Genomic DNA, 24,570 nt, shown 5'->3' on the forward strand with positions numbered 1-24,570 from the left:
AGGGTAAGAAATCCGCGCAGGCCATTGTGCGACCGCTGTCTTGCGCCCGAGTTGACTCTAACCACGTGGGAAGGGTGAGGGCAGAGGTCGAGGGAGTGTGGGGAGTGACAGCTCAGTCGAAGGCCCCGCCCCTAGCCCCGCCCGTGTCCGTGTCCGTCTCCACGGGTCTCCATAAAGTTCATTTGGCGGCGCGCCGCGCGGGGGCTTCTGGGAGGGCCGGCCTCGGCCAATCAGGGAGCGCGGACGAGCGGCGCGAGAAGCGGCGGCCGCGTTCTCCAGCCGGGACCTGCGAGGGGGACACGGCTGCTGCTGCGCCAGGTAAGGGTGTTTCTGGGCCCGTCCTTCTGACACGCGGCGTATCCTTGAACCCAGGCCCCCGAGGCTGGGCGGAGCCCGGTCCACATGCTCAGAACCGTGCTGCCCACGCTTCCCCTTCGCCTCATGGCAGCCGTCACGCCTCACGCCGGCTACACAGCGCCCTGTCGAACCGCCCCTTATTACAGCGTCGGGATGGGCCGGCGGAGTGCCTTCTATCTGCCCTCCTTCCGAACACCGAGCCGCGGGCTCCTGGCGCCCCTCATGTCCCACCCCAGCGCTCTGCAGGCGCGCCACGCCCCCACGTCCACCCCTGCCCTGCGAGTCCACCCTCGTCTGTATCGATGCCCCTCCCCCGCCACCTCACTCTTCCAGATTACCTTCCTGACCGCGCCCTGCCAGTTCGCTCGCCCCTCAGAGATGGATTGACCCTGTCGGGAGGCTTTGCCCTCCCAGGAGAGGGACAACCCTGTGAGCCGTGGCCTATCTCCTCCGTTTGCATCCAGCAGAATGCTCCTTCCCGTGAAGGCAGATGCTAGTGATTAGAACCTGGACGTGGCCCTCACTTTCTCTGGGCCCACAGCTCCCCATCTTTTACAAAGGCAATACCTACATTTACTGGGTCTCATTTTTGAAAAATTACTGGGACCGCAAGGGTCTTTGTTCAAAGTTTGGACGACCCATTGGCAGAGTTGGTCGTGGTTTGCCCCTCTGCCGGTTGTGAGAAGGAGGTTTTGTTTTGACCAAAATGTCTTTAAGCAGGGGTCACCTTTCTGTTCTCTTTGGGGGGTGAGAGGGTGTCCTTAGGCATCATATCTGTTCTTTTCAGTCGTTATTCTTTGTGAATTTGTGTTTGGGACATTTTTATTTTTCATTCCTGGTGATGTCACTCGAGGCTATCATTGTAAATACCTGTTTATTAGGCTAACAGATCCCACCTGAATATCTCCAGCCTGGGCCTCTCCCTTCACCTATGTGCAGCTGCCTACTTACTGTCTCCACTGGGATGGTTGGTAGGGAACTCAGACTGAACATGTCAGGACAGGGCTAGCAAGCTCCATTCCACCTCTCTTCCCAGATTGCTCTTCTTGCTATTTTTTTCTCTTCTCAGTAACGTAAAAGACTCTGACAACAACCTTTGAGTTATCCTTGACTGCTTTTTCACATCCAGTGTCTTTGGCCCAGTCACCATCACCTCTCTCCTGGATTATTGAAATAGTCTCCCATCTCTTCTCCTGGCTTCTGCCCTAACCCCTGTTTTCAGCACAGCAGATAAAAGGATCCCTGTAAGTCAGATCATAAAACCGTCCAGTGGGTCCCCATCTCATTTTAAGATAAACTCTTGGGAATCTTCTAGTGGTCCAGTGGTTGGGACTTGAGTCTCAGGCCCAGGTTCCATCCTTGGTCTGGGAACTAGGATCCCACAGGCTTTGCTGCATGACCAAAAAACAAAAAGAAAAAACAAACAAATGATGAAGTCCTTACAGGGAGCTATAATCTGACCCACTGTTACTTTCTCACTTTAGTTTCTGCTCCCCGCTCTTTGCACATGGCAGACTTTCTTCAGCCTCAGAACCTTTGGGCTTGCGATTCAGTATTCACATGGTTTGCTCCCTCATTTCTCTCAGATTTTTATTTGCGAGTCATCTAGTAAGACTTTTCTCACTTCTTGTCTTCCTTTATTGATTTTATTGTTGTTATATTTTTCTTGTTTATCTTATGTATGTATTGTTTATTTTTCCCCTTGGGAACATGAAGGGGGAATTTTTATCTGTTTTGTTCCTTGCTGTATCTCCAGCACCTAGACCTGCCACACAGTATGTGCTCAGCACATAGGAAATAAGGCCATGTTCCTGACACCGATAAAGGTTTGGGGATCCAGTGGTGACTGAGATAGGCCTGCACTCACTGAGGTGCTGTTTCTGTGGGGCACAGCACCGGTGGTGAGCCCACAGGGATGGCACGTGGTGGCAGGGCCCTTTTAAAAAGAGGACACGGATATCTGAACAGAGACCTGATTGAAATCTGAGAGGGTAATATCTAGGGCAAGCGCATTCCTGGAGGGAAACAGCCAGTGCAAATACCCTGAGGTGGGAATATTGGAGATTCAAGATAGTGAACTTGAGTGTCTGCACCTGCTTCCTGACGGACTGCAGGAGAAAATAAGGTAGAAAGAAAGATATGCCACTGAGAGGGAGAGGTCAGAGCTAAGATCCGGAGGTGAGGACCTGAGGTACAGGTCCTCAGGGAACTGGCCACTTTGATTTGGCAGACATTGATTTGGTACCTTTTTTGTGCCAAACCTAGCAACTGAAGATTCAGAGCTGAGTGGTCTGTGGACCTTACCCTACCAGAATTCTCCTTGTGGAGAAGGAGACAGACTTGGGAAGAGATCATCACCGTTTTTCCAGCTGTCCAGGGAAGAATAGTAATCGAAGGTTCAGAATCGTGTGGGAGCAGTTTGAAGTAGTTAGGACTGTCCCAGCCCACTTTTCAAGATACCTAAGAGTGTGACAGGGTAGGTTTGTGTTCTAGCAGAGTGTGCACCTGTGTGTCCTGGGGTATGAAGGGAGGGAGCAGCATGAGGCACCCCAAGGAGTAGTGAACTGCTGGGGTATCTATGAGTGGCGGGCAGTGAGAGATGACGGTGAGGGTGGCTGTACCCGTTCTTTGGAGGACACCTCAGTTGGCCATGTCAGAGCCTGAGCATTTCTTCCTGCAGGGTATGAAAGGTGGCCTTGAGTGGGTCAAGTGTAAAGGTAGGGGAGCGTTTCAGAAGGAATTAACCTCTCTGGCCAAGGGGAGGATGGGTTAGAGGAACGAGAAGGCTTAGATTGTTGAGGTGATCAGGAGAAAAGAATGAGGTTAGAGAGACTGGAAATGGAGGAGGAGGAGGTGGTGATGGTGGCAGTTGCAGTGGCAGCTAGGAAGCGGGGAGAAGTGAAGCATTTGGGATAATGTGTAGCTTGAGGCACCCACTGGTCAGCCAGGTATAGATGTCAGGTGGACACTTGGAAATATTGGCCCAGGGAGAGAGCTCGGCTAGACATAGAGATGTGGAAGTCACCTTTGTGTTGACAGATGAGGCTCCTTGCCTGGGCCCGGATAGACCACCGAGGTCCTTGGATTGATTTCCTGGGGAAAGGCAACATTGAACTTCCTGATACTGCCTGTTCAAGAGTGTGTGTGTGTTTCTCTTGGATGAACATGTGTATGTGAGCGGATTCAGAGAGGTCTGTAGCCACCTGGAAGACTAATGGCCACTGGTGGGAATTGTAGTTGAAGGCGTTTTTTTTTTTTAATAGGCAAAGCTCCAGAATACTTTAAGTTTTAAGCTCTTTGGGAGAGAAGGAATCTAGATATTAATAGACAATAACAAGGCAAATGAGAATGAAGTTAGCAGGGTGGTGGACTAACAGGTCCTAATGCCTGTCCTCCCATAGAAACAAATAAACAACTAGATGTTGATGAAAAATAGCTCTGTGAAAGCTCCAGAGTGAAATAAGGAGGCTACAGAAACCCTGTGGAGCCTAGAAACAGACTGTTGGCCATATGGAAACGTGCTGCGCGACAAGTAGATAAATGGGGTCGAGAGGGATTTAGATGTGGGGAGACCGGCGTGGAGGAGCACCGGTTGGCGGTGGGACTTGAATTGGTGGTGAGGGTAGCTGGTGTTTGAGTGGTTATTGTGTGGCAGGTGAGGAAGGTACAGCTGTGTTTCCACTTCGTAGGCGAGGCGCAGAAGGAGTGGTTAACTACCCAAAGTCACCCAAGAGGGCACAGTTCCTAGCTGGATCTGGGGGTGGTGGAAGGTGAGTAGATGTTCCTGGCTGTGAAAAATGGGGCACTAGCGCAGAGCAGGGAGTGGGTGAAGATGGTCAGAGGCAGAGTGGATCACATTGCTCATACACAGGGTTTCTGCAAAAACAGTGCCTCATCTGGAGCCCAGGAATCGGATATATTGAGGGCTCTTGTGCAGGAGCAACAGAGGGAAAGTGATGGTGGAAAGAGGGACACAGTCGCTGTGAGCAAGTGATAGGCATTGGGAGGGGCTGGAACTGGCATCCAGCAAGAACTTGGGCTTAAAGGGCGGGAAGTCTGGCCGAGAGCGATGGTGATGAAGATGGAAGCAACAGTTAGACTAGCTTTCTTGTGGTAATGATCTCACAATATGTATGTCTATCACATCATCACATTGTGTGCCTTAAAATGATACAATATGATGTATCAGTTACATATCAGTAAAGCTGGAAAAAGAAAAAAAGCAACAGAAGACACTGGAAAAATATAGTATCCCTTACTGTCTAATCTGTTTAGGTAATGAGGGATTTGGAGGGATGTCATGTCATCTAAATCTGTAATGCTGGTTTTCTGAGATTTTGTTAGGGAGTAGCAATAGTTTGGATAATGAGGAATACCTCCCTGCTGTCTCTCAAAAGTGTATCTGCATCTGTTTTGTTTTCTGAGTCTGGAGAGTGGAAAATACCTGTAAACAAAGCCTCCATACCCAGATGCGAGGAGAAGGGTGAGTTAGAACCTGAGAGAGCAGCCAGAGTATGGTGGAGGGCTTGGGAAGGCGGCTGGCGGCGGCGGCGGCGGCGGCGGTGGCGGCGGTGGTGCAGAACTGCATTTGGAGACTGCGGGGCGTGACGGTTACGGGCCTGAGTGGAAGGGCGCAGGCAGTGCCTCGGCGCTCCTGGGCTGGAGTGTGAGCGCCTGCAAGAAGCAGGTGGGGGTGTGGGTTTGACGTTCGTCGCCATCGAGGAGCCAGGGGCAGTGATGAGGCAAACACGGAGGCGGAGTTCAGAGCAGTTTTAAGATGAACAAGTTATTAAAAATTAGAAAGGGTCACATTCAGTTATGGAAAAGAATTCAGACTGACAGAGGGCATAAAGTGAAAAGTAGAAATCTCCCAAATCTTAGCTTTGCTCTCTTTCTCAAGGTAATGCTAAGTTTCTTGCTAGGTCTTCTAAATACCCTCTGTGCACAAGCCTTAATATATATATATATTATATATACACTTAATATATATTTAGTATAGCTTATGAACTTTTACATATTTATTCAATCTTTGTGGCCATCACCCATTTTGAAATATAGAATGTTTCCAATACCCTGATGTCTTCTCCTGGGCTGCTGTGTAAACTACCATGGCCTGAGTGGTGTAAACAACAGAGTTCCAGCTCTGGAGGCTGGAAATCGGAGACTGGGTGCCACATGGTGGGTTCTGGTGAGGGCCCTCTCTTCCTGGCTTGTAGGTGGCCACCATCTCAAGTGTGCTCACGTGTACTTTGCTGGGTGAATGTGTGTGGAGTGAGGATAGGAGATGGGAGAAGCAGCTTTCTGGTGTCTCTTTTTAGTAGTGTACTAGTCCCATCCTGAGGACCCCCTCTTCATGACCTCCTCTAAACCTAATTACCTCCCAGAGACCACTTCTCAAGATATTTTCATGTTAGGACTTCCGCATAATGACTTTTATGGGTTTCCCTGATAGCTCAGTTAGTAAAGAAGCCACCTGCAATGCGAGATACCTAAATTCAATCCCTGTGTTGGGAAGATCCCCTGGAGAAGGGAAAGGCTACCCACTCCAGTATTCTGGCCTGGAGAATTCCATGGTCTTTATAGTCCATGTTTGCCGTAAAGAGTTGGACACGACTGAGCGACTTTCACAGTGACTTTTGGAGGGACACGTTTCAGTCTGCGGTGACAGGAAAGTTCTGTTGTCCTTCCTCCCAATCATTCCCTGTTCCCCTTAAACGCCCCCCCGCCGCCCCGCCCGATAACCAGTGTTCTGATTTCTAGCACCATAGATGAGTTTTTTCTGGTCTTAAAATCCATGGAAATGGAATCATGAGATATGTCCTTTTGGTATGTGGCTGCTGTAGTTCCTTTTATCCCTATTGTTCCATGTAGCTGTGGTTTGATCTTTTCCAGTGCTCTGTGATACACCAGGGTATGAATATACCATCATGAAAAACTCAAATGGTATAATTCTGTACTATACAGTGTTTTAAGATTATTTGGGGCAGGGTGGGAAGGAGACTCAGACTTTTGTTAGAATCTGGTAACATCTGTAGTGCTTTTCTTGTATATTTTTTTAAGATGCATGCATATATTTCCAGAGGTTCAGGAACCTCTGGATGCCTTTGATGCTAGTGTCATGGCCCTCAGGACAAGGGCCTTCCTTAGTTTCCTGCAAGGTTTCTCAGCTTTGACACTGTTGATATTTTAGGATGAATAATTCTTTGTTGTGGAAGCTGTGCTGTGCATTGTAGGATGTTTAGCAGCACCCCTGGCCTCGGCCATCTAGATGTCAGTGGCACGTGGTCTCTCTTCCTCTCAGTTGTGGCAACCAGAAATGCCTCTCGATAGTGCCAGAGCTCCCCAGAGGGCAAAGCCGCCCCCCAGCTGGGAACCCTTAGTTTAGAGAGGAGAGCTAAAGCCTTTTTGGGGTAGACTTGGTGATCTGCCCTGGGTTATGTTCCCAAGATTCTACACAGATACTTTTCATCACCACTGAGTTGGGGCTGCTCCTTCCAAGGACACGTTCATTGGGTTTCAGTCAGTTCCGTTGCTCAGGCATGTCCTACTCTTTGCCAGCCCCATGGACGGCAGCACACCAGGCTTCCCTGTCCACCACCAACTCCTGGAGCTTGCTCAAACTCAGGTCCATCAAGTCAGGGACACCATCCAACCATCTCATCCTCTATTGAGTTTAGAGACAATTAAAATATCCCACATTTGTAGTTTCTTCTTAGTGGGCAGGACCTTAGAAATCAGCTGAGCCAACCCCTTCATCTCACTGGTGGTGAAGCTGGGATCCAGAGTTGAGGAAGGGCAGATCCCAGGGTCAGAGGGCTGATGTGGGGCAAAGCCAGGATGGGGTCCACATTCTACCCCAGGCCATCCACTGTGAGAGTTTGTCAGAAAGTGGGCTGTGTGGATACTTGGTTTCTGCTTCTCTTTGCACCTTGAAATGAAATAATACAAGTGTTATTTTATGTATCAGGAAAGCTGACACTACACACTCCTGACCAAGTCATCTAGGCCCATACTTGTACTGAGTCACCAGGTCTTTCATTTCTCTTCTGTCTAGGGTAGTTTGTTTTAATTCTTTATTTTCTCCAGTGTCTACCTTCTGAATAATGATTAGGTCTAACTCTTTTCTTAGTTTCACAAGACTATAAAAAAGTATCTGAAAACACTTTTTTAAAATCATTTTTTTCCTAGTCTTCTAGAGGTGTCTGAAACAATAGTATCTGTTAGGGTGTAATTTTCTTTTGGTTATTGTTGTAATTGACAGCTGACAGATACAGCATAAAGTGGAATGCTATTGTCATTTAACCATAGTTTATATATTCAGAAGAAGAGTGGAGAACAGAGCCAGTCTTCAACTTTTGACACTTCCTGTGAGGCTTTCCTCGTTAATCTTGGTGTTGAACATTGAACATTTTTCTTGTGTTTTAATCCTATTACAGTCTAATTAATAAGAAGGTTTGAGGGCAAGATTTCTGCTTCAGATTCAATGCTAAATTTCTTTTGAGTCACACTTTCATTGTGGAAATTTGGATTTATAATTAAAACCATATTTGATAGTGGGGAATTTAAAAATGGTGCATGTAAAAATTGCGGCTGTCTCCCAGAAGTTCTTACTGAATGATATGAAGCTGTGGTTAAATAAGTCATAATTTAGTATCATATATTTACTAGATTATTTTGAAGCAGAGATGTTTACAATTGACAAAATATTGCCAAATTGGCAACTTTGGAAAGAAGCTAAAATACCATTTTATGATGACGTAAATCACAAGAGTTAATAAAAATACTTCCTGTGTGTCGTCAGCTCCTTGAAATAGGTAGGCATTGTCCTGTCCCCTTTAGAGACAAGGAAATTGTGGGGGAGATTGGGATTCTATCCCCCACCTTCAGCTAGTAAGTGAAACCTTCTAGATTTGAACCAGGTATGTGGGCTCAAAGTTCAGTCTTCTCCTGTTGACATGTTTTCTCTCCTGTTTTCTCCAAGTCCTTTTAAAATATTTTTTTATTACTGTCAAAACTTCTAAAAATAATCAAAAGAAGTAATAACATTGTTAGTTGTATATTTTAAAGAAAAAAGGTATAAACTGCAGCATCAGTTACTTCCCCTCATGTATATGAAATCCTCCTCTGACAACATCCAGAAAATGTATAGCAGTGCTAAATGTGCGTTTATTAGATTGCAGTATCTTTGTAGTTGGAAGAGAGAATGTTTGGGTATATGGTAAAATTAGAATTCCACAGTGAGTGGGAATGAAGTATTGTTTGAGTACTTTGACATTCTGCAGGGAAGGTAGCTGGTATCATCTCCCCGTGCACCTCAGTGAATTGAGAGTCCTTAACGCTGAAGAAAAAATGGCTGGCCTCGTCTTTATCCTTTCACCTCTTTCTCAGCCCTTGGTGTTTCTTGGATGGCTAGGCTGTTTGGCTTGTGGGTGATGAGGGCAGGAGAAGCGCACTGGGGTTGATCAGTGTGTTGCGGCATCTGGACGGGGCGGTGAGCTGCCACCAGCATTCTGTGCGGTAGGGCAGAGCACACTCCCTGTGTCTTCACTGGGCGCGCTTCATCGTTTACAAAACAGGTTTCTTCTCCCAGATGTACTTTCCAGGTGAACAGCTCAAAAGAGGGGAGGGAGATGACAGCAGGCCGATTGTGTCACTCGGCCTTTATAGAAGTAATTCACTGCTAAGGCCTAGTGAGGGTAGGTTTGGCAGGACATTGAAGCAGGCTAGTAAGCACTTATCAGGTCTAGCTCAGATATCCTCGGCAAACTAGGGGTTGGCAAACTGCTAGCTATGGGCCAAAGAAATTGAAGAGTTTTTATTTTTTATGTCTTTAAGTCATTTTGGGGAAAAAAATCTAAAGACTATTTCATGACATGTGAAAATGTTATAAAATTCATATTCAGGTGGCCGTGATTAGATCGCCTCCACACTTGTTTACCTGTTAACTACATTAAAGTGGAGTTGAGTAATTGCAAGGGTAGTTGTTGTTTAGTCGCTAAGTCATGTCTGACTCTTAGTGACCCTACAGCACACCAGGCTTCCCAGTCTCCCCCGAGTTTGCTCACACTCATGTCCATTGAGTTAGTGATGCCATCCAACCATCTCATCCTCTGTCACCCCCTTCTCCTCCTACCCTTAATCTTTCCTAGATTGTTACCTGTACTTAGGACCAACTGGCTACAGATCAGAAGCTCTTGTATCCACCACCGCCACCTCCAGGTTTAATTAGTTCACTAGAGCAGTTCACAGAAATCAGAGAAACACTTACTTAACGTTCACCAGTTTGTCGTGAAGGATGAATGGCCAGGTGCAGAGGTACATAAGATGGGGTCCAGATGAGTCTTCAGCCCAGGAGCTTTTGTCTCTGTGGAACCTGGGTACCATTCCTGTTCCCCTGGAACCATTGTCCCAGCATGTAGGTGATTCACCAACCCAGAAACTCAGCAAATCTCATTGTTCAGGAGTTTCTATAGAGCTTAGTCTGCAGCCCTTGCTTCCCCTTGCCAGAGGTTGGGGGGTAGGGCTGAAAGTTCCAACCTAATCACTTGGTCTTCCTGGTGACCAGCCCAATCCTGAGGCCACCTAGCATAGCACCTCCAAGTTACCTCATTTGCATAAATTCAGGTGTGCTTAAAAGGGTTCATTGTGAGTTACTGAAGACTCAGAACTTCAGCACATTCCAGGGGTTATAGAAGCTTTGTGCCAGGAACTTGGGGACAAAGACCAAATGTATTTATTATACTACACTACTCTTTTCTGACTTGATTAAAGTGGAAATGACCGTATTTTTCATAATTAAGACACATGTTAATAGCAAGTAGACCAAAATTATTTGATGCATTTTTGCTTTACCCTCATCCTATATGCAATTTGGAGATATTTTTTTTCCTCTTTGTTGACAATGTTTATGTGCGTAGAAGGGGCATTTTTTTGGACACTGAAGGACAGGTGAATGCTAACTAATTTGAGGAAGTGGAAATCTGCCCAGTCCTTGGCTTTCATTCTGAGTAGGAGCTGTGTCTCTAAAGCTGCAGGCTTTAATTTTTTCCTCTAGTTAATTTTTTCAGCATCCTCTAGGTATGGTGAAGAGGTCTGAACTGGGGAACTTCCACTTAAGAAGCATTCACCAGTGGGTCATTGCCTTTCATTTTGGAGGGGAACTTTTTACTCAAGTGTGATGCACAATCAGAAATGTGCATAAGCGATGAGTCTTGCTCCAATTGAACACACTATTAAGCAGCACCAAGTGTAAGAAAATTACCTATCCCCAGAAGCGTCCTTTCTCCCCACCCCTCCCCCCGCCAAAGGGTAACCAGTCTTGCCTTCTGACAGCAGTGATAAGTTTGCCCTTCATTTTAAGCTTCACCGGGTGTTTGAGGAGGTCGTTGGAGGACTTCTTCCCAGAGGCAGAGAGCGCAGGTGGTTGCGCAGAGCCCGCGTACCCTGCTGTGCTCTCTGAAGCACCTTGCAGTGTTTCCAGGGGCCCCTTGCAGTCAGGCAGGAGTCCTGCGGACAGAGAGGGGCCCTAGTGCCGTGAGCTGTCCTTGCTGGTCTTTTCCACCCAGCCCCCGTTTTGCCGCCTTGGCTGTGCCACAGCCCACTTGGGTGGGTTCTCAGTGGCTTCTTCCCGTGGAGTGGCTCCCTCCTCACAGCTTCCCGGGGTGCAGCTGACATCCAGTCTGTGCGTGTGTCCTGACCAGATTTCCCCGACACAGAGCTTGGACTTCACCCTGACAACTCCCCCCTCCCCATCCCATTTTAGTTCTCTCTGTTGGACTAAACTTGTGAGGTTATTTCCCTGATCAGTTTTCAATATCTTGGATCAAGTGATACTGATACTTGGTTGGTTTAACCCCCTATATTTTGTGGCTAATTTGATATATATTTTTGCAGAAAGGTTAAAAATTGTCTTTAAATTTGTTAAATTAACCATGCATTTAAAAATTTTAGTGAAACGGGATGATGACTGCATCAAAGTGTAGACTTGGAAACTTTAATAGCAGTTTTTGATAAATCAGTTTCCATTGGTTGAGTTATAATGCGGGACAAAACCAGTTTTTCCAAAATATAGTATTATATACATTACTGTCTTCTTTCAGACAGACATGGAACAAGCTTATTTTCTGCTCTGAAGTTGTATAGCACAATTCTATGTATTATTTGTTCTTTTAGTTTGGAATTTGTTCACCTGAAAACTGGGCTATTTCTTCTAAAATACCACTGGGTTTTTATCTGGGTATGTAGAGGGAAAGCACTTGTCTGGACCAAGTGTGATCTGAATTCATGCCATTTATACTGTCACTGCCTTATGCTGTGCAGCCTCGGAAATGTTAAGTATCAGTTGGTAGTCGGAAGGGAATGTTTTTGCTCTGGTTTTTGCTTGCCAGTGGATTTGGCAAGAATGTGTAGGAAGCCTTCAAGAAAAACAGTCTCCATAAATGGAAGAACAAAACTCCTACTATTCATTGAACAGATGAGCACCTACTATGTGCCAGGCACTGTTCTAGGAACCTGAGTGAACCTCAGTGAACAAAACAGGTAAAAATCACCATCCTTGTGCAGTTTACATTCTAGCTGGGGTGACAGACCGTAGGGAGATGGGGGAGTGCTGAGGCTGGTTGCGGGCTGCACTCTTAAATATTTTGTTCTATGAAATGAAGTGAAGTGAAAGTCGCTCAGTTGTGTCTGACTCTTTGTGACCCCATGGACTGCATCCTCAGGCTCCTCTGTCCATGGACTTCTCCAGGCAAGAATGCTGCAGTGAATAGCCGTTCCCTTCTCCAGGAGATCTCCCCAGCCAAGGGATCAAACCAGGGTCTCCCACATTGCAGGTGATTCTTTACCATCTGAGCCACCAGGGAAGCCCAGGTTGGCATCAAAGGCACGGTGACAGTTGAGAGAGCTAGGGTACAGAAAAAGGACAGGAAGATGTTTGACCCATAGGGGAGCAGCACGGAGGCCCAGAGTGCCTGGAGTGCAGGAAAGGAGGAGGGACGGGGCTGGAGATGCGTCTTGAAGGAAAGAAGAGGTGGGTTGCTTCACGGAGCTTCACTCTGTGTTAACACAAGAGGTTTAAACAGAGGATGGATGTGATCAGACCTTTAAAGGACCACTGGTTGTCAGGTTGAGAGTGTAGGAGACAAAGGCTTAAGCCGGGGAGCCAGGAAGAGGTGATGGTGAGTTGGATGGGGGAGGTGGTAGGAAGAAGTAGATCCTGGGTACACTTTGAAGGTAGATTGAAAGGCTTGGCCTGTCTCATGTGGGATGTGAATTGGGGAGAGCTTTAAGGATTTTGACCCAAGTGACTGATGGGGTCTCCACACTGAGAAGGCCAGGGAGCAGGTTTTATAGACAAGAGGTTAAAGCTCAGTTTGGGGCATGTTAAGTTTAGGATGGCAGAAAGTGAAGAACTACTAAAGAGCATCTTCATGAAAGTGAAAGAGGAGAGTTTAAAAGCTGGGTTAAAACTCAGCATTCAGAAAACTAAGATCATGGCATCCAGTCCCATCACTTATGGCAAATAGATGGGGAAACAGTGGAAACAGTGGCAGACTTTATTTTGGGGGGCTCCAAAATCACTGCAGATGTTGACTGCAGCCATGAAATTAAAACATGCTTGCTCCTTGGAAGAAAAGCTATGACCAACCTAGATAGCATATTAAAAAGCAGAGACATTACTTTGCCGACAAAGGTCTGTCTGGTCAAAGCTATGGGAGAAGGCAGTGGCACCCCACTCCAGTACTCTTGGAGGAATATCCCATGGATGGAGGAGCCTCGTGAGCTGCAGTCCATGGGGTCGCTGTGTCGGACACGACTGAGCAACTTCACTTTCACTTTTCACTTTCATGAATTGGAGAAGGAAATGGCAACCCACTCCAGTGTTCTTGCCTGGAGAATCCCAGGGACGGGGGAGCCTGGTGGGCTGCCGTCTATGGGGTCGCATAGAGTCGGACATAACTGAAGCAACTTAGCAGCAGCAGTCAAAGCTATGGTTTTTCCAGTAGTCATGTATGGATGTGAGAGTTGGACCATAAAGAAAGCTGAGTGCCGAAGAGTTGATGCTTTCTTTTGAACTGTGGTGTTGCAGAAGACTCTTGAGAGTCCCTTGGACTGCAAGGAGATCAGAGCAGTCAATCCTAAAGGAGATGAGTCCTGAGTCTTCACTGGCAGGACTGATGCTGAAGCTGAAACTCTAGTACTTTGGCCACCTGATGCAAAGAACCCACTCATTGAAAAAGGCCCTGATGCTGGGAAAGATTGAAGGCAGGAGGAGGAGGGAGTGACAGAGGATGAGATAGTTGGATGGCATCGTCGACTTGATGGACATGAGTTTGAGTAAGTTCTGGGAGTTGGTGATGGACAGGGAGGCTTGGCATGCTGCAGTCCATGGGGTCACAAAGAGTCGGACACGAATGAGTGACTGAACTGACTTGACTGAAGTTTAGGATGTTGTTTAGAGATTCAGCCTTTATTTTACTATGGTCAGAATAATCCTAATTCATTAACTTTGACAAATCATATTTATTGGACCATATTGAAGTAAAGCATGACTTTTACTTTACATTTATTACTTACCCTCAAATGCATCACTTTAAGTCTTTGTATGGAGAAGTCACTTGAGAGGTTGAGCATTTCCTTTGCTGAATTTCTCTGACATCGGAATGTTACATGAAATATTGGACGTATTTTCTTCTCTCTGCTTTTTTTAAACATAAAGTTTTGTTTCATTCAGTGTTTTATTCGAGGAGTTCCAAAATTTTCCTTATGAAGGAAAAAAGGCGTTTCCTTCTCCTTGGCTCTGTTTGACAAATTATTTTTATCTTAGAGTAAAAAAAAATGTGGGGGAAGAGGCAGCATGTTTCTTTTCTTTCCTCTTTGTGGTGAGAGAGGCCATGTTTCTGACAGTTCATAGAATGTCATTGGCCTTGTAGGTTTCTGAGGAAAAACATTTCTCCATCAGGCAGGAGCCATTGTGTAATAATAATCTGTTTCTTTATTCCTCTGTCCCAGAAAGTACCTCTTACTCTGTAATCTGCATTTTCCCACAGGTGGAGATGGCCAGTTACAGCCTGATTCCATTAGGTAAAACAAACAAACAAACAAACAACAAAAAAAACCGACCACGAATATCTAGAAACTTTAGATAAAGAGTTATGGCATACATGACTTTTTATCTAAATATTAAGGCCAGTTGGCACTTCATAAAGAATATAGAAATGTTTCCATGTTTATTCCAGCTGAGCTGTTTTTGTTTTAACCTTGTGCCCTTGCTTTTAAAGTTAATGTCCTTTAATGTTCATTTTTAAAACTCCTTATTCTCTTGCTGTGGATTTATGGTGGAAACCATGCCCTTTTAACATTAACCTGAGCTTCATAGCTGAGATGTAATTGTATATTACGTTAACATTGTAACTACACTTCTAGACCAAGGGATTTCAAAAGTACAGTAGAAGTCATGCCTTTAGAACAAAGAGGAAAATTATAATCAACAAAAGCTACTTTTGAAAGACTTGTTCTTTTTTAATAAATAATAATTTTGTTAACCTTTTAGCAGTGAAAATTTTTTAAATGATGTTGATACTATTTACCTTCTCTTGATTTCAATAGTGGTAGTAGTTAAAAACTCCTTGGTCATGAACCTTATACTAGGATGGTACAGTATGTAGAAGATTCATAACTGTGTAATGTGCAGTAAATATCAACACTGTTCAAAGCGTTTTTCTCAGTCGTTGGAGAAAGAGGTGATCTTACTAATAATATTCATCATCTAGAAACCAGCTACTATTGTATAATTATTAGTTGCAGTGGTATTTCTGAAAGTAGTAGATGTATTAACAAGTCTAATATTCTGAGTGTCATATATAACAAGCAAAGATGGATCTCTGCTCTCAGAGATGAAGCTAAAGAACAATGAGTGGAGACTTGGACATGAATTTTAAAAGATCGTCTTTTATGTGAGCAAAGGAGCAGGTGTGTGAGACTAACAGGGATCAGTCAGAAGCCTGTCTTCTGGCCTCAGTTCTGCCTCGTTGCTGCAGAGACTGTTCTGGGCCCAGGACTGAGCTCTGTGGACTGACGTTGCTACTCACTTCTCAGGGTCCTCAGAGTTGTAGGGAATCATGTAAGATAAGGGCCTTATTTTATAAATTGCCCGGCCCTCTGCAGGTGGGGCGCTTTCCTGTCTCAGACGGGCGGAAGGAGGGAGGCACAGGTGAGGGTTCTTTGGGCCTCTCAGAGGTTGCCACCGTGGGTTCTGTCCCCTGTCAGCTCTGAGCCTGTGAAGGGAGACAGGAATTCTAGTTTGTGCCTTAATATCTTTGCTTTTGTTCTGGTGGCAGAAATCAATCTTGGGGCTGTCAGTATGGACAGAAATGATCTATTTCTTCTCAGTCTGACTCATTTTCTCTGTCAGACCTGTCATTCTTGGGCTATGTTCAGGAACAAACCCTGCTTGTTGAAGACCTGCCTCCTTGTCTGTTTTCAAAAAGTCCCAGTGTTTCGTTGAGCTTGTGACAGGTTCAGGCAGTGTGTGAAGCTTATCCTTCCCTTGACTTGGGTCTCTTCTTTCTTCTCCCCCACCTAGGATCTGCATCCCCGATGGATACTGAGGGGTTCGGTGAGCTCCTTCAGCAAGCTGAACAGCTTGCCGCGGAGACCGAGGGCATCTCAGAGCTTCCCCATGTGGAACGGAACCTGCAGGAGATCCAGCAGGCGGGCGAGCGTCTGCGTTCCCGTACGCTCACACGCACGTCCCAGGAGACAGCAGATGTCAAGGCGTGAGTGCTGCTGGGGAGGGAGCTCTGGCACCGGGGGGCTCGGGGGCAGGAGCTGTTCTTCTTTCCTGCCTTGAATTTGGCTGCAGTCTGTAAAATTCAGATACAAGCCAGATCCTCAGGAATTCGAAAGAGGTTTTATAAACAGGTCAGCAGCGCTGCTTTGTCCCCCACCTTCCTGGCTTTCCCAGCCTGCCTGCCTGACCAGGCTGTGAGCCCCATCTCAGGCAGAGGTGATCAGGGTGAGAGAGGGTGTAGAGCTTTGCCGTGCAGAGTCGTCCCAGTCGTTTTCCTGCTTGGGTTCACTAACTGTTGGGTCATAAATGGTTCACATAGTGTATTGGTAAATGTGGGTCACACAGATATGTGTACCCTTTAAAGCCAGAGAGCACGAAGTGATGGGCACCGTTCTTAAGAGCACTTGGAAGAAATTGATGAGCAGTTAGTGATGAGAAGCCATCCGCATGAGTAGTGATTCTGTCTGCTTATTGTCAGTGACCCTGTAGGCTGCTTCTAAAAGACCTTGGAAATGCGGTACCTGCCAGTTGATTGTAGAAGAGGAAAGTGGGTGAGCCCCGAGAAAGTGCGGCGGGAGAAAAGTGCAGATTGACTGTCTGACCAGTGGCTGCTGCTGCCACACAGCGTGCGTTGGGTTGTTGATTCTACAGACATATGTTTGGGGTCCCCACTGTGCCAGGCCTGGACAGTCTCTTGGCTACAACCATGAATTAGACGTGGTCCTTGCCCTCAAGGAACTTATTCTTTAGTGAGGCAGAGAAAAAATCTTACCACTTTCCATAACAAATGTGTTTATTGATTACTTACTGTACATCAGTAAGATTTTGCTTAGTCCTCACAATAAAATGGCAACCCACTCCAGTATTCTTGCCTGGAGAATTCCATGGACAAGGAGCTTGGCAGGCTACAGTCTGTGGGGTCACAAAGAGTCGGACACGACTGAGTGACTGACACTTTCACAATAAATAGTAGGACTGTGACCCCTGTATTACAGTTGAGCAGCTGAGGCTCAGAGAGGGCAAGGAACTCTCCGCTCACACGGCTGGCGAGTAGTGAGTCAGGAGTCAACCCCGGAGAGGGTGGCTCCAGAGTGTGTGCGCCTTTAGCCCTGATGGAAGCGTCGTGGAAGGATGGAGAGGTGGTGTGACTGGTGGCCTTGCTTGGGCCTGGAAAGTGGCTGGGATTCTCTGTGGAAAATACATCATGGGAATCGTCAGTCATCGTTGTCATTCCTTAAACTTGAAAAAGACCTAAATGCTGGTATTAAGGTGGGGACATTGTTTTGGATACATAGTGAATAATGTCACCAAGATGAGTATAACGGCTGCATTTTCTTTTTTCAACTCATCTTGAGATCTGAATGTCTTGGCTGCCATGCTGAGTCAGTAAGGATGTTGTAGAAATCCTTATGTAGGCCTCCCCAGAATTTTAGTTTTCTAAAATACTAAGTTTTAAAAAAAATAATAAAATTAAAAAAAAATACTAAGTTTTCTTGGTTCTGTTGGTATTGGTAAAGGCACATCAAGGGAGCCCTGGCAGGGATTTTTTTATTACCCGTCCTTGCTCCCCTGCACTGTCGCCCAACACCCCAGCCAGCCTTCAGACGTTTCCACTAACTAGCCCTCCCTGCAGGCTCCTGCTGCAGCTCCTGGCTGCCTGCGGTTACCCCGGGGCTCGAGCATGCAGGCTTTGCTTATGTGACAGGATGCTGCTGGAGCGAAAGGACTGTGATGCCAGCTGAGTTGCTATAGTTATAATTTAATTGCATCAGCTTTACAGCCTATTAAGAGCAAAAAGGGAAAATGTTTTCTTGGTAACAATTATCAGTCATGCTCTCTTTCTTGTAAATTTCCATTCTTCCTCATCTCTTTCTACCTTAAATTCATTTTAGGGGGGAGGAAGTTGGAACATTGAAAGAATGGGTATAGGGTGGGGGCAGGTGCTTAAAAAGAAACCAAAGGGCTGATGACTGTATTTTTCCATCTCTGTGATAGGCAGAGACATAAAGTGTGGTGTGAATATTTCAGTACAAGATGAGGGCAGAGGAAAGAAGTGAATAGGGAAAATTTTCTTACATGAAATAAATTTTGAAAAATTTCTGTCTTCAAGATTTTAGTTAAGATTGGATTGTAGATTTAAGATTGAATTGTTCTGTGTTGAAATGCATTTGTTTAAATAGACTGTTGGATTTTTCATTTTAGGGAACAGATTTGATTGCTTTTTTGCATGTGTGTGATATTTTTAAATTGTTAAATTTCTTCACACATAAAAAAGAATATGCATAACGTATATGAAGGTATAAATCAGGGGTTGGCAGACTAAGACCCAGGAGCCAAATGCAACCCGCTGCCTGTTGAAAGTTTTATTGGAACACAACCACACATACTTGTTTATGTATTGTCTATGCTGCCTTTGTGCTACAGTAGCCGAGTTGAGTAGTAATGACAGACTGTATGGCCGGCAAAGCCTGAAGTACTTACTGTCTGCCTTTTACGGAGTTAAGTTTGCCGACTCATGGTGTAAATAGTAGTAAAGTGAATGAATACCGCTGTGCACATTGCACAGTTAAGATATAGAATGTTATCAGTAGCGGCGAACCCCAATCTGGGTACACATCGTCAATTGCATCTCCCTCTTTTCCCACGGGCGATGCCTCATTGAATTTTTCCATTCAGCTCAGAAGCCAAACAATCTCGGATACAAAGAAAAAGTCAGCAATCACTCTCTCTGCCTAACTTCACCCTCCAAGGTCATCAGTGTCATTAACTTGCTTGGTCTTTCACAATTTTCCTCATGATCAGGCAAAACATGTATACACTTTTATTTGCCCAGAGTTAAACAGCAGATTATAACATTTTCTGTGCTCATACTATTAACCTACCTTTTAAAGCACTTATTGTTTGTCAGACGCTGTGCCAAGTACTTTACATGCATTATGTACTTTCCTGTGAAATAAAATAACCCTTTGAAATAAGTGTGACTGTCTCCTTTTTATATTGAGGAGTCAGATAGCAGGTGGTCACACCAGAACTCAAACCCAGCTTGAGCAGTGAGAATCCCTCATGTTTGTGAGGCATTTTCAGTTTCCAAAGGCTTATCATGGGCATTCTCCCGACTGGTCTTCACAGGCCTGAGAGGTGAGAGAGGCGGGGCTTTCCTCCATGTTTTAGCAGGAGAAAAAGGAAGCTTGGACAAGTGAGCTGTCCGGGATTTTCAGTCAGTATCTGACAGGTGGGACTAACCCAGGCCTCTGGACTTCCTTCTGAGAACAGCTTTTGTCTTCCTGTTCTCCTGGGACTGGACTGTTTGACTCCAGCCTCTCTGGCTTTCTGCTCAGTAGAGGCTCCCTGGCTTGTAAAATTTGGGGCAGGGAACCTTTGGATTTTTCCACCCTGAGAAGGTGAAACAGCCTTTGTTTGTATTAGTAACATTATCCTTACCCTAGATTCCCTGCCTCCTTCATGGTCCCTCTCTCCACCTCCCCCCTGCCGCCCCATCAGGGCTTCTGCAAATGATGACTTTCCTCATAATTTTCATAGCTAATTTTTAAATTTCAAGGTTCCCAACCCTGGTATGCCTTAAAATCACTGGGCTCTGAATACCTTCTTGCATATCGCTGGTGGGGATAGAGTGTCGGTGGGTCAGAGTTTGTCAGTAGCTAGTGAATTTACTCTTGACCCAGCCGTCACCCTTCTGGAGATCTCTCCTAAAGATACACTGGCAGAAGTACAAAAAGATGTGTGCACGAGGATGTTCTTTGCAGCATTGGTTGTAATAGCAAAAGTTAGAAAAAATTCCAGTATCCATCAATATGGGACTGGTTGAGTAAGTGTGGTGCATGTGCATAGCAGAGTGCTTTTCAGTAGCACAAAGGAATGAGAATATACACTACCATGGATGGAGTGTCTCCAGGCCATATTGCCAAGTAAAATAAACGTGAAAGGTGGAGGAACGTGTATACTACTGTATCATTTATTTAAGAAACAGGTGAAAGTCCATGTGCATGGATTGGAAAACTTCATCTCAATAAGATGTTAACACTTACCAAGTTCATCTATGGATAATGCAATTCCTATCAAAATCCCAGGTGGCTTTTTTGCAGCAATGTGTAAATTCATCCTAAAATTTGTATAGAAATTCAAGGACCCTGGAATGGCCACAGCAGTCTTTTTTTTTAATTGAAGTTTAATTGACCTACAGTGCTTTGTTAGTTCCAGATACAACATAGTGATTCAGTATTTCTTTACATTACAGAATGATCACAATAAGTCTAGTTACCATCTCGCCATACAAAATTATTACAATGTTATTGACTGTATTTTCTATTCTGTGCATTTCATTCCAGTGATGCATTTATTTTATAATTGGAAGTTTGTACCTCTTGATCTCCCTCCCTGCATTTCACTCGTTCCCCCTACCTCTCTCCCCTCTGGCAACCACCTTTTCTTTGAATCTATGAGTCTATTTCTGTTTTGTTATCTTTGTTCACTTGATTTGGTTTTGAGATTCTGCATATAAGTGAAATCATACGGCATTTGTCTTTAAAATTTTAAAACTCTTAAAAGAAAACATAGGCGTAAATCATCCTGACCTTAGGTTAGGTAGAGCCTTTTTGGATATGAAACCAAAAACACAAGTGACAGAATCAAAAATAAACTGAACTTCATCAAAATTAGAAAGCTTTTGTGATTTTGTATATTGTATATTGGATCAGGGACTTATATCCAGAATATATTAAAAACTCTTACAACTCAGTAATAAAAAGACCACTCTGTTTTGAAGTAGTATTGATTTACAATATTAGTTTCAGATGTACAGCATTGTGACTCAGTATTTTTACAGGTTATCATCCATTGAAAGTTGTTACAAGATAATGGCTATAATTCTCTGTGCTCTACAATATATCCTTATTTCTTATCTATTTTATGTATAGTAGTTTGTGTCTCTTAATTCCATATCTCTAATTTGCTCTTCCCCCTTTCCCTCTCCTTTCTGGTAACCATTAGTTTGTATCTGTCTGTCTATTTCTGTTTTGCAGGTACATTTATTTGTATTATTTTTTAGATTACATTTGTATTATTTTTTAGATATCATATATAAGTGATGTCATACAGTATTTATTTCTGTCTAATTTCACTAAGTATGATGCTTTCTCAGTCCATCCATGTTGCTGCAAATGGCAAATTTTCATTCTTTTTTATGAGTGAGTAATAGTCCATTGCATACAAATACACACACACACACACACACACACATCTTCTTTATCATCTGTGAATGGGCACTTGAGTTGTTTCCATATCTTGGCTACTGTGCTGCTATGAACATTGGATACATGTATCTTTTTGAATTAGTGTTTTCATTTTTGTATATCCCCAGTGAAGTTGCTGGATCATGTGGTAGTTCCATTTTTAGCATTTTTTCTTTTGCGAAACCTCCTTATTGTTTAACATAGTGGCTGCACCAAAAGACAACCCAGTTTTAAGATTAGCAGATCTGAATAGGCATTTCTCCAAAGGAGATCTGTTCATGTCCAGTACACGAATGAAAAGATGGTCAATTCACTAACCATCAGAGTGGTGCAGATCAAAACCACAGAAAGATACCACTTCACCCCTGCTAGGATGACTGTAATCAAAAGATAGGTAATAACAAATGGAAAGAATGTGGAAAATATTGAAACCCTCATATACTGTCAATAGGAATGTAAAGTGGTGCACAGTTTACAAAATCATCTAGCAGTTCCTCAAAAGGTTAAATATAGAGTTTCCATATAAACGAGCAGTTCTACTCCCAGGCGTATACCCAGCAGGATTGAAAACAGTTGTCCACACAGAAACCTGTACATGAGTGTTCATAGCAGAATTACTTGTAATCGCCAAAAAGGGTAAACAATCCAAATGTCTAACGACTGATAAATTGATAACTGAAAGTGGTGTATCCATATAATGGAATACTATTTGGCAATAAAAACGAATAAACTACTAATACATACTCCAACATGAATGAACCTTGAAAAAACATGCTAAGTGAAAGAAGTCAGTCATAAAAGACTATATACTGTATAGTACCATTTACATGCGGTGTCCAGAGTAGGCAAATCTATAGAAACAGAGAGTAGATTAGAGGTTGTCAAGGGAGTGATAGACGAGGGGGTCTGGGGAGTGACTGCTCTGGGTAAGGAGTTTCTTTTCTGGGTAATGAAAAGATTCTAAAATTAATTGTAGTGTTGGTTGCATAAATCTGTGAATATATTAAAACCCACTAAATTATACTTTTTTTTTTTTTTAGATTTCCCCCCCCCCCCAATCACACTTCTTTTTAACCCTTTTATTATGGAAATGTTAAAACATTCGTAAGAGTAGAGAAAACAGTATAATAAACTCCCAGGTACCCATCACCCATCATATCAACGTTCTGCCATTTTTTTAATTTCTTTTTAACTTTTACTTTATATTATAGCTGATTAACAATGTTTCTAGTTTCAGGTGTGCAGCAAGTGATTCAGTCATACATATGTATGTGTCTGTGAATTCCACATTTTCAGTGGGTGATTGAATAGTATGTGGATTATGTCTCAGTAACACTGTTTTCAAGAAGTAGAAAACACAAATGTATATATCTGTCTGCTAATTAAAAAAGAAAGGTATTTGAAAGTACCTAAGGTTTGCTATAATAAGGTATGGTAAGACATGCAGACATGGATATGACTGTCACAAGGGAAGACGTTTCTACTCAAATTTCTCCAGAAACAGGAGGCCGAGCATGCCATGCAGGGCCACTGAGGAAGCACTGAGGTCAGTCGGGGCAAATGAAGTAAGGGGAACACGTGGGCAAAAGCCTTTATTGTGGTTTCTGTAAGAAGGCATGGTGAGCAGGCTTAGGATTGGCTAGTTTGAATCACCTCAGTGGGCTCTAGGGTAAAGGCTCTGTCTCTGGTTGGTTGGTACCTAGCCCTGATTAGGGCAGAGGATGGTGTCCCAGTGAAGGAGGTGGTTGAGGTATGGGCTGTGGATTGATCAGTATGCGTATGTTATATGTGCTTGCAGGCCTCTAGGAATTAGGGAACCTGGGAGAGGCAGTCCCTCCAGTATCAGCAAGGCCCCAGATGTCAAAGCAGCAAATACAGAAAATAAAAAGATGTGATTAATACAAATGGTTACCTATAGGAAAAGGGAAAAAATAAGATGGAGAAGACAGGGACTTTTTTTTGGACTTTGGAATTGTTTAAATATTTTGCATAATTGTAAAACAATTAAATTTCAAAAAAAGAAATTCCTACAGAAGAAAAATGCTCATTCAGTTGATGACACAACCATTCAGAGAGAGGAACATTTCCAAGTAATATCTTAATCAGTTGTTGATATTGTTGGTGGAGGGATTGATACTGCTGTTTTGAGATTGTTGTGTATATAGTGTAGGATAAAGCAAGTAGGTAGTTAGGGTGGTGATGTTGAGAACTAGGACTTTGGTATAAGAGAAGGGAGATGCAGATAGAAAATCTATGAGGTTAACCCAAAACTATGTGTTTTTAATTTTGAATTTAAAGTGTCAGTATGAGCTCGTGATGTAATTTATCTCAAGGAAGCTGAAACAAAAGTAAAAACTCTGTTTCTAGCTCTGCCTGTTGAGGGCTTAGGAACAGTGTAGCAGTGAGCAGCCCTAGTGCCAAGATAGTGCTCTCTGAAAATCCATTTCTTAATAAAACGTAACTGGGGCTTTTTGGAGAGTTGACCAATTCCAGGTGTGTGTAAGATGAACTTATACCAGATGGCAAGGAAGTTATGAAGGTCCACTTGAGTCATGTCAAATGATCTCAGAAACCAACTTGAAAAGGCTTCTGTTAGCCAAAGATGAGACAATTTTGAGCATGATAAAGACAGTAACTGCAGTGGAGTGAAACACATCAAATATGTTTAAATTCATGAGTTCATAATGATACTAAAGCAAGACTCATCAGTCACCTTTGGAGGATGCTAGAGAATCAACTCATTATTCAGAGTAACCACATAGTTGATGAAGAGCGTCTCTGAGGGGAAATATTCCAGCTAATAAAGATAGAATACCACCATTTTGCAACCTCTAAGGAATTAATGAATCTCAGCAGTGATCATCAGCGTCTGGTAACATTCCAAAAAGAGGTAATCAGACGTTACATACCTCTTGATAAAAGTCTGAAGTAATCGAACCAAAAAAATAAAATAATGCCACATGAATCTGATCCGACTGTCAGCACTTACTTTCAATTTACAGGAAATTGGATAGGAGAGGCCAAAGGACCCTGCTAAATTACATCATGGGGATGCAGTCAGTAAAACCTGTTATGTGGGAAACTACATCTTTGCTACTTTGAGTGTGGCCCATAGATCAACAGCATAAGCATCAGCTGTGAGCTTTTCAGAAATGGAAACGCTCATGCTCTATC

General features: G+C 44.0%; 1 protein-coding gene across 1 annotated transcript in view; it reads left to right on the forward strand.

The window, feature by feature from the left end:
- The first annotated feature begins 203 nt into the window (after window positions 1-203).
- NUP93 (nucleoporin 93) overlaps window positions 204-24,570 on the forward strand; it is a 105,421-nt gene continuing 81,054 nt past the window's right edge. The window contains exons 1-2 of the mRNA XM_043898530.1: window positions 204-318; window positions 15,941-16,133. Coding sequence (XP_043754465.1) covers window positions 15,955-16,133 — 179 coding nt within the window. The 5' untranslated portion in view covers window positions 204-318; window positions 15,941-15,954. The remainder of the gene's footprint in view (window positions 319-15,940; window positions 16,134-24,570) is intronic.

Source organism: Cervus elaphus, chromosome 4, assembly GCF_910594005.1.
Source record: "Cervus elaphus chromosome 4, mCerEla1.1, whole genome shotgun sequence".
Lineage (NCBI taxonomy): Eukaryota > Metazoa > Chordata > Mammalia > Artiodactyla > Cervidae > Cervus > Cervus elaphus.